At 45.1% G+C, this 8,693-nt stretch overlaps 1 protein-coding gene across 1 annotated transcript; it reads right to left on the bottom strand.

Annotated features, from left to right (window-relative positions):
- Nucleotides 1-6,420: 6,420 nt before the first annotated feature.
- Nucleotides 6,421-8,661, bottom strand: Rpl15 (ribosomal protein L15). Its single transcript, XM_076544449.1, has 4 exons — nucleotides 8,530-8,661; nucleotides 7,898-8,079; nucleotides 7,596-7,732; nucleotides 6,421-6,775 (listed from the first exon to the last, which is right to left on the bottom strand). The coding sequence occupies exons 2-4, from the start codon at nucleotides 8,067-8,069 to the stop codon at nucleotides 6,470-6,472; spliced, it is 615 nt and encodes a 204-aa protein (XP_076400564.1). The 5' UTR covers nucleotides 8,070-8,079; nucleotides 8,530-8,661; the 3' UTR covers nucleotides 6,421-6,469.
- Nucleotides 8,662-8,693: the final 32 nt, after the last annotated feature.

Raw genomic sequence — 8,693 nt, 5'->3', positions numbered from 1 at the left:
AGGTGGATCTCTGTGAGTTCAAGGCCTGCCTGATCTACAAAGCAAGTTCCAGGACAGCCAGAGCTGTTAGACAGAGAAACCCTGTCTCAAAAAAAAAAAAAAAACAACCAAACAAACCAAAAACCAGTGAGTTCCAGGCTCAGTGGGACTGAGGACTATGAGGAAGATAGAGAAGTACACCTGAAATCCTCCTGTGGGCCTGCTGTGGCATTTACACATGCTCAAATGAGCCTGTACACACACACACACACACACACACACACACACACACACACACACACACACACTTTTTGACACACAAATTAGATTCTCTTGTCTCTGCTTCTGTATGCTCCACCATGACCAGCTAAGTCTATCATTTTAAGTCCCTGAGATCTGGGGGCTATAACCTAACCTACTCTAACACAATAGTTATACTAATTTGGCTTACAAATTTCAAAATTTAACGATGGAATTAAGAGTTTAGAATGTGAACAATGAAGAGTTGAAATGAACAAAGTTATTTTATAGAATCTTTATTTATTCATCTTTAAGAAACTTTTGAGCAGAAACATGGTAAGAAATTAGCTAATAGTAGCAAGTGTTCAATAGAATATAGCATCAGCCAGGCATAATAGTGTACACCTGTACTCTCAGACTTCAGAGGTCCAGGCAGGATGGTCAGGAGTTCAAGGCCATCACTGCATAGCAAGCCAGCCTGGACTACATAAGGCCCTGTCTCAAAATGAGAGAGGGAGAGGGAGAGGTCTTAGGGAAGCAGGATTTAAGGGAAAGAGGATCCTCTGATGGGAAAAATAGACAAAGGATCCAGAGTGGTGGTGCATACATGTGATCCCAGCACTGAGGAAGCAGAGGAGAATTGTGAATTTGAGGCCAGCCTGGACTACAAAGGAAGACCTTGTCAAAACAAAACAAACAAAAAAACAGTAACTGGAGACCAGGGAGATGGTTCAGGATGTTAAAGTGCTTGCCAGGCAAGCCTGATGGCCTGAGTTTGACTCCCAGAGAGCAGGTCAAAGGGAAGATGTGATGGTATGCATCTCTAATCCCAGCATTCCGACAGTGAGATTGGAGGCAGACACAATCTCATGTGTCAGCCTGGAGACCTTGTCTCAAAGTGGGAGGACACCCAAAAGTTATCCTCTGACACCCACACATCACTGCATATCCATATCCAAGTGTGCATGTTTCTCCTGCCCTCTGAACATACACACTAAAGCAAAACACACACACACACACACACACACACACACACACACACACACACACACACACAAAGCACCCAGGAAACCCCAGGACTGGGATGTAGCTTAGTGACAGAGAAGTTGCTTAGCATGCTCAAGGCCCTGGGTTAGATCCCTAACACCACACACGTAAAATAAAGAAAAAGTTAGGGCCTTGAGAGATGGCTCAGCAGTAAAGAACATTTGTTCTTACAGAGAACCCAGGTTTGATTCCCAGCACCTACATGGCAGTTCATGGGAATGTGACACCTTCTGTGGGTACCAGGCACACATGTAGTATACATATATACACACAGGCAAAATACTCATAAATATAAATCAATCTATAAAAAAAATTGGGGGCTGGAGAGATGGCTCAGTGGTTAAGAGCATCTGCTGCTCTTCCAGAGAGTCTGAGTTCAATTCTCAGCAACCACATGGTAGCTCACAACCATTTATTGTGGGATCTGATGCCCTCTTCTGGCATAAAGTCATAATGCAGATAGAGCACTCATATACATAAAATAAATAAATCTTTAAAAAATAAAAAATGGGCCGGAGAGATGACTCAGTGATTAGGAGCACTCACTGCTCTTCCAAAGGAGCTGGGTTCAATTCCTAGCATTAACATGGTACTCACAGTTATCTTTAAGTCCAGTTCAGGGAATCCTCTCACATACATACATACATGCAGGCAAAACACCAATGCACATAATTTTTTTCTTTTTAAAAGGCACATGGCCAGCGGTGGTGGCGCATACCTTTAATCCCAGCTCTTGGGAGGCAGAGCCAGGTGGATCTCTGTGAGTTCAAGGCCAGCCTGGTCTACAGAGCTAGTTTCAGGACAGGCACCAAAACTACACAGAGAAACACTACCTCAAAAAAAAAAAAAAAAAAAGACACATGCCTTTAATCCTAGGAGGCAGAGGCAGCTTGGTCTACACAGGAGGAGAAACAGCCTGGAAAACCAAAAATAAATAAAATAAAAAGATAGTAGCAGATTGCTGAAAACGTAAGACTCGTTGCTTATTTTATAAGCAGGGTCAACCTAGACCATGCTACCACGGGACTACAGCAAGTGAGAGTATCTCAGCACAGGGCAGTCTTCCCAGTCTAGAACTGAGCAGCTCTCATTTTGTAGCTGTGCCTTGCAGAGCATGGGCTTCCATGGTCATGCGCAGTTTGGAAAAGCAGGGAAGGAGTGTATTACATCTACTCCTATCCCTTTGGCAGAATAACTCATGACTTCTACCTAAATGTATGATGGGTTGACAAGAGATTAGCTGTGTATTCTGATGGGGAAAATCTTTGGTATACATGTGGTGTTGTCTCTGCCACACTAAGAGGTGAACAATAAAAGTATCTCACAAGACCACTTTCCACAAGACTGAAAGATCCCAAAATTTGCTAAAATGAGAGTCCCCTCATATGTTGCTGGTGGGGGTTTAAGTTGGTACAACCTTTAAGGAAAATACTTGGATAATGACTATTAAAATTGATATTTTGAGGTTAAGTCCAAGCTTATTTTTATTTTATTTCTGTGTGTGTTAGTGTTGGGATGTGGGCATATATACATATAGGTACTCTTAGAAGGCCAGAAGGCAGTGATGGATCCCCTGGAGCTGGAGTTTCAGGTGGTTGCCAGTTGCCTGATAAGGATGCTGAGAACTGAACTCTGGTCCTCTGCCGAATAGTAAGTGTTTGTATCCATCGAGTCATCTCTTCAGCCATTCTATGAAAGCTTATCTACAGGGTTTCTGTGTAGCCCTGGATGTCCTAGAACTCACTCTGTAGACCAGGCTGCCCTCGAACTCAGAGACCAGTCTGCCTCTGCCTCTAAAGTGCTGGGATTAAAGGTGTGCACCACCACCACCTGGCTGTTTATCTACTTTTAACTCAACCATTCTACTAGAATGTATCATACAGGTAAACTGCATGCACGATTTCCTTTCTGTAATAACTTGTAGTATAAAATCTTAAATATTCATCAGTAAGGGTCTGTGATGATTAGCTTGGTTGTCAATCAACTACGGGACATGCAGTTCTGTGATAGTATTTCATGGAAGCATTAACTGTGGAAGATCTACCCTTGGAGTGGCCGTTATACAAAGTCCGAGGGAAAAGCGTGTTTTTGCTTGCCTGCGTTAGGTCTCTCAGGAACCCTCCAAGACTTCAGTTTGAACTGGGATTTCTGAGGTATCCAGCTATTGTTGCACTACCCAGCCTGTATCTTGTAAGACAATCTAACAAATCCCCTTTGTTCTGTAAATTCAGTCTGTTCCTCTAGATCAGTGGCTCTCAACCTTCCTAATGCTGTAGCCCTTTAATACAGCTCCTCATGGTGTGGTGACCCAACCATAAAACGATTTTCATTGCTACTTTGTAACTGTACTTCTGCTACTGTTATGAATCATAATGCAAACATCTGATATACAGGGTGTCTGATATTCAACCCTTGTGAAAGTATTCTTCAACTCCCAAAGGGGTCTCCATCCACAGGTTGAGAAGCACTGTTGTAGAGACTAATACCAGGGCCGCATCAAATTACATTACAAAAAGAGAATGAAGCTCTTTGTGGACAAATAAGCTCCTAGGTAACTCAGCAAAGAACTTAGTATGTATAATATCCTACCATTTGGATAAAAATAAATTGCATTTTACAATCTCTTGAGCCAGGTGTGATGATACATAAATGTGATCCCATCACACACAGAAGCAGATGATGATCTATTTTGGGATCCATAGCAAGACTGTCTTCAACAGGAAAAGTATTTCTTAGAGTTGGAAGAGTGCTTGCCTAGCACACACAAGGTACCAATTCCATCCCTAGCACCACATAAGCAGGGTAAGGTAGCAAACACCAGTAGTTTCCACACTCTGGTGAATATCAGCTCTAGGCTTGTTACTATCTCAAAATCTAAAATCAAATCCAAGAAACTGATTGTACCTATTGCCTTCAGAACAGGAACCTGGGAGTCAGAGCTCTCTGTAGACCAGGCTGGACTTGAACTCAGAAATCCACAGCCTGGGCCTCCTGGGCGCTGAGATGGAAGGTGTACAGCGAAGGAAGACTTAAGGCAGAGCTTGCTATTCACAGCCTCTTTTGAGACAGGCTCTGTACTGCTGATCCTCTTGCCTACCTCCCAAGTGTGAGGGCAAAGATGGGAAATATCCCCAGCCATACATTTTGTGTGCTCTTTAGTACACCATTTAATTATATACTTCAGTGATGATAGATCAGTGTACGTCTTACCTGTTCCTTGTTGTGAGACTAACTACTATGAAAATTGGGCATCCTTGTAACCTCAGTACTCAAGGTCAACCTGGGTTAACTGTCTCAGAAAGAAACCAAGAGTGTGCAGGCAGAGGTAGGTGGATCTGAGTCCAGTACAGTTTGGTCTACATAGCCAAGTTCCAAACCAGCCAGGGCTATATAGATCTTTTCTCAAGACAAAAATAGTTTAAGTGTTAATGCATGCCTGCTATGATCCTGGTATATGGGAGGTGGAGGCAGGAGTCAAACGACAGCCTCAGCTAATTGAAACCACCTGAAATAAAACAAAAATCTTTAGCATTATCACATAACATCTACTAGTATTCCAATTGTCTGGGGAAAGATTTACAATGAAGATCGAGGAACTAAGGGGGCAGACATAGGTCATTTGCTAAGGTTTCCAGCATATAGAAGGCCAGGATAAACTTGACAGGACCCCTCTAGCTGCAGTGTGGATAAAGCTCAAGGATGGCAAGGACAAAGGCAAGCCTGTCATGCTGACAGGCCTTTAGCAAGACTCTTCCCAGTACTAACTAAGCACAGAACTGGAGGCACAGTGCTAGGCCCAAGCAGTCTCCTAATTCCTAGTATACTCCACTTTCTTTCAAATGATGCTTGTCATTTCTACCATTAGTATCTTTTTTTTTCATTTGTTTTAACATAAAAGATAACATAGGTCCACTTGTTTAACAGACATTTATTACTTTAGTTGAACAACCTCTATACACAATGATTTGTTTTGCTGAATAGAAAAGAATTCTAGGTCCCAAGATTTTGAGTCTAGTATTTTCTGGAAATCAATAAAATCACCCTTTAAAAATCTGAAGAGAAAAAAAAAAATCAGTTGAAAGGCATCAGTTAGTTTGTTTTTTTTTTTAAATCAAGCCTGCTAGCCCAGATCTGTGATAAGGGCAATTATCTATTTCTTCCATACTAAAATGTACTGTGTGAAATTAGTTCAAGGAATGGCACAAATGAAAATGTGGTGGTATGTGTGGCCTTTGTGAAATGTCAACAACTCCCAGGTAATATACCAGGGACAAGTGACCCCAGCCACTACCTAAGGGAAGACTGTAAACAATGAAGTCATACTGCCAATTGACTTTTCTTACCTCCAAGATGAACTGACTGGCCTAGGATTTACCTTTAACTACCCAGCCACCCTTTTTATGTGGCTAGTGGATAGAAACTTCTTAGTCACAACTTTTTAAGTTCACTTGGTTGGTATTAACTTGAACCCCACATGGCACCCATCACTAGTTTACACACCCTAAGGGAAACAATTTGCCCTTTCAAGGGCAACCTCACCATACCAACCCTAAACATGCCCCAACCCATCCAATGTTCAATCTCCAACTTCAAAATACACAGGTGCCAACACCGATTACTGGGCATCAAACTCATAGTCCAGAGACCCAACAAAAAATGAAACCTCTTTCAATTTTACCTCATTCTTCTGAAAATGGGACACTGGATTCAATTTTCAAAATGTGGGTTGTAGATGATCTCCTTTTCTATGCATATTCACAAAACAGGTTGAAAAGCTTCTCTTCCTATTCATTTCTAAGCAGAACCCAACTCTAAAAGTTTGTACTCAAACTCCCAAGCAGTCACTTGAGCAAACTAGAAGACTGCATCATTCCAATAAAGCTCCAGGTTCTATCACATGCACAAAACACATCTACAGGGTTAGTCCTAGGACTCCTTTTACAGGATCTTACACACAGGATAGCACATGGTGTTAACACCATACACTTAACCCCCTAAGTAGGTAACGCAAAGACAAAAAGGTTATCAGAAACAAGACACCCCATCACTTGTAGTCTTCAAACATTATTGCACTTTAACCGCTATAATTCCATAAAGTTTCATGACAATCTGCAGACTAATTTTAACAGACAAATAACACCTGTAAGCAGACAGGACGGTCCTAAATTGTTTATTGGTATGAATTTTACAAATATTACGTGTATTAGCGGTAACGGTGGAGCTGCAGAGTATTGCGCCTTCTCCAGGCTGCACGGCGAGAGCCACCAATAGTGTGGTGGAACTTGTGGCCCTTTCCAAGGCCACGGCTCTTGCGGCCAGCAGATGTCAGCCCACGCATCTCTCTGTGCTTGTGGACTGGTTTGGTGATCCATTGGGTGTCAGGGTTTCTTCGGATAGCTTTATGGAATGGATCAATGAGGATAACCTCAAAAAATTTATATGTGGAATCTTCGCCGACCCAGTAAGAATTCAGGACTCTCAAAGCCCCACAATGGCGTCCAGCTCTCTCCTAAAACAGGGGGAAAGTCCCAGTCAGTCTTATGTACTGCTTACAGCAGCTAATTACACAAAAATCCTTCCTTGGGTCAGAGACTGAAGCAAGTCATGTCCCCACAAACTAAAGACTAGCTCAAACGACAGATCTAGACAGAAACACATCATTTCCTTCTGAATTCTCCCTAAGACATATTAACACCGGGCTTGGAGTTGAGTACTATCGCAGCCCCCTTTATACAGGAGTCAATGAATCAGAAGCTCCCACTTCTGGAAAGGGGTCTCCTATAACAGAACATAGCTTAGCAATCCAAAAGAAAAACTGCAACTGATCACACTGTATTAGCAACCTAAGTGAAAGTTAACTTGAGAACAGCCCCCAAATTGACTGTCTTCAAAAGCTTAGGTTCTTCAGAACCTAGTTTATTAAAACAACTAACAAAACAGAGCTTGAAAGATGGCTCAGCGGTTAAGAGCACTGGCTGCTCTTCCAGAGGACCTGGGTTCAATTCCCAGCTCCCACATGGCAGCTCACAACTGTCTAGAACTTCAGTTCTAGGGAATCTGACACTCTCTTACAGATAAACATTCAGGCAGCAATGCACATAAAAATAAATCTTTAGAGTTTCTGCAGTTTACTCTCTATAAAAAAACAAAAAACCTTTCAGTATATACCTAAGCACAGAACAGTAACAGTTTTGATAACAATTGCTCTTTGCCAAGGTTAAGTACAAAATACCTCCAGTCCCACCTGATACCCAGTTATGTTGCCCCATTTCTTCTTGCCCACAACCCTTAATGGGTTGCCAAGACAACCAGTACATCAATCCATTTACCTCAGCAACAGACTGAAGGCTTCGGGCAAACTTTAGCTGGTTAACACCATGATGGACAGGCTTGCCGTAAGTTGCACCCTTAGGAACTGGGCGTTTGCGGCCACCACGGCGGACACGAATCCTGTATATGACATAACCTACACACACACACACAAACAAGTGAGACTCACTTAAGACTTCCCAACGCTTCCTGTTACATTTAGCTAAACTGACCGCGTGGGGGGGGGGGGAGCGGGGGGATCTCCAAACCGAGGATCTCTGGGGCAGCGGGACCGGATCTCCCACGCCAGGACACCACGCACCTTGCTTGGCCTTGTATCCCAGCCTCCGCGCTTTGTCAGGCCGGGTGGGGCGGGGAGCCCTGTGCAGCGCCGAGAGCTGGCGGTACTGCCAGCAGCGGACCCTCAGGAGAAAGCGCATCACGTCCGACTGCTTCTTCCTCCATAGCTCCTGGATGTATTTGTACGCACCCATCTTGGCTCACCTTGAGAGGAAGCAGATTGAAAAGGCGATCGCTGTCAGGCATGACCAGAACTGCTCCGTCCCTTCCGGCGCCCCACCTTCCACGGGCACCGAGGACGGCTCCGCACGGGCGGCGCGGCGCCGCTGCCGACTCGGCTGCACCCATCACCCGGGCTGGCCGCAGGGATGCGACCGCCGCCGCCGGCGACTGAGACCCGGCAAGCTTCGCCCCCGCGGCGGCCTGGCCGGGCCCCCGTGCCTCAGGCCCGGGCCCGGCTCGGATCCCGCCGCCATCGCTTCTCCCCTCCAGCCTCCCGGATGGCCGCGTCTTCGCGCCCTCTCCACCCCGCATCCTGACTGGACGCCCGTGGGAGGAGGCAGCTCCCAGGCGGCCGGGCCGCCAGGGCCGGATGGCTGGAGACGAACGCGATTCGCGGCGGATGGAAACGCAAACACAGCCCAGCCAGCCTACCTGATGGCTGCCGCCAGAGGAAAGGAAGAAGCCTTTCTCCCACAATCCCTTTTGTGGCTCCTCCCCCACCTCGGCGACTCTCCTTCCGGTGGGGCGGGGTGGCCGCACAGTGCCTCATGGGGCATGTAGTTCCGACATCCAATCTGGTGGGCGGAGTCAGGCGG

This window comes from Peromyscus maniculatus, chromosome 9, assembly GCF_049852395.1.
Source record: "Peromyscus maniculatus bairdii isolate BWxNUB_F1_BW_parent chromosome 9, HU_Pman_BW_mat_3.1, whole genome shotgun sequence".
In the NCBI taxonomy this organism is placed as follows: Eukaryota; Metazoa; Chordata; class Mammalia; order Rodentia; family Cricetidae; genus Peromyscus; species Peromyscus maniculatus.
The sequence above is the reverse complement of the archived record's forward strand: the minus strand, read 5'-3'. Positions and strand labels throughout refer to the sequence as shown.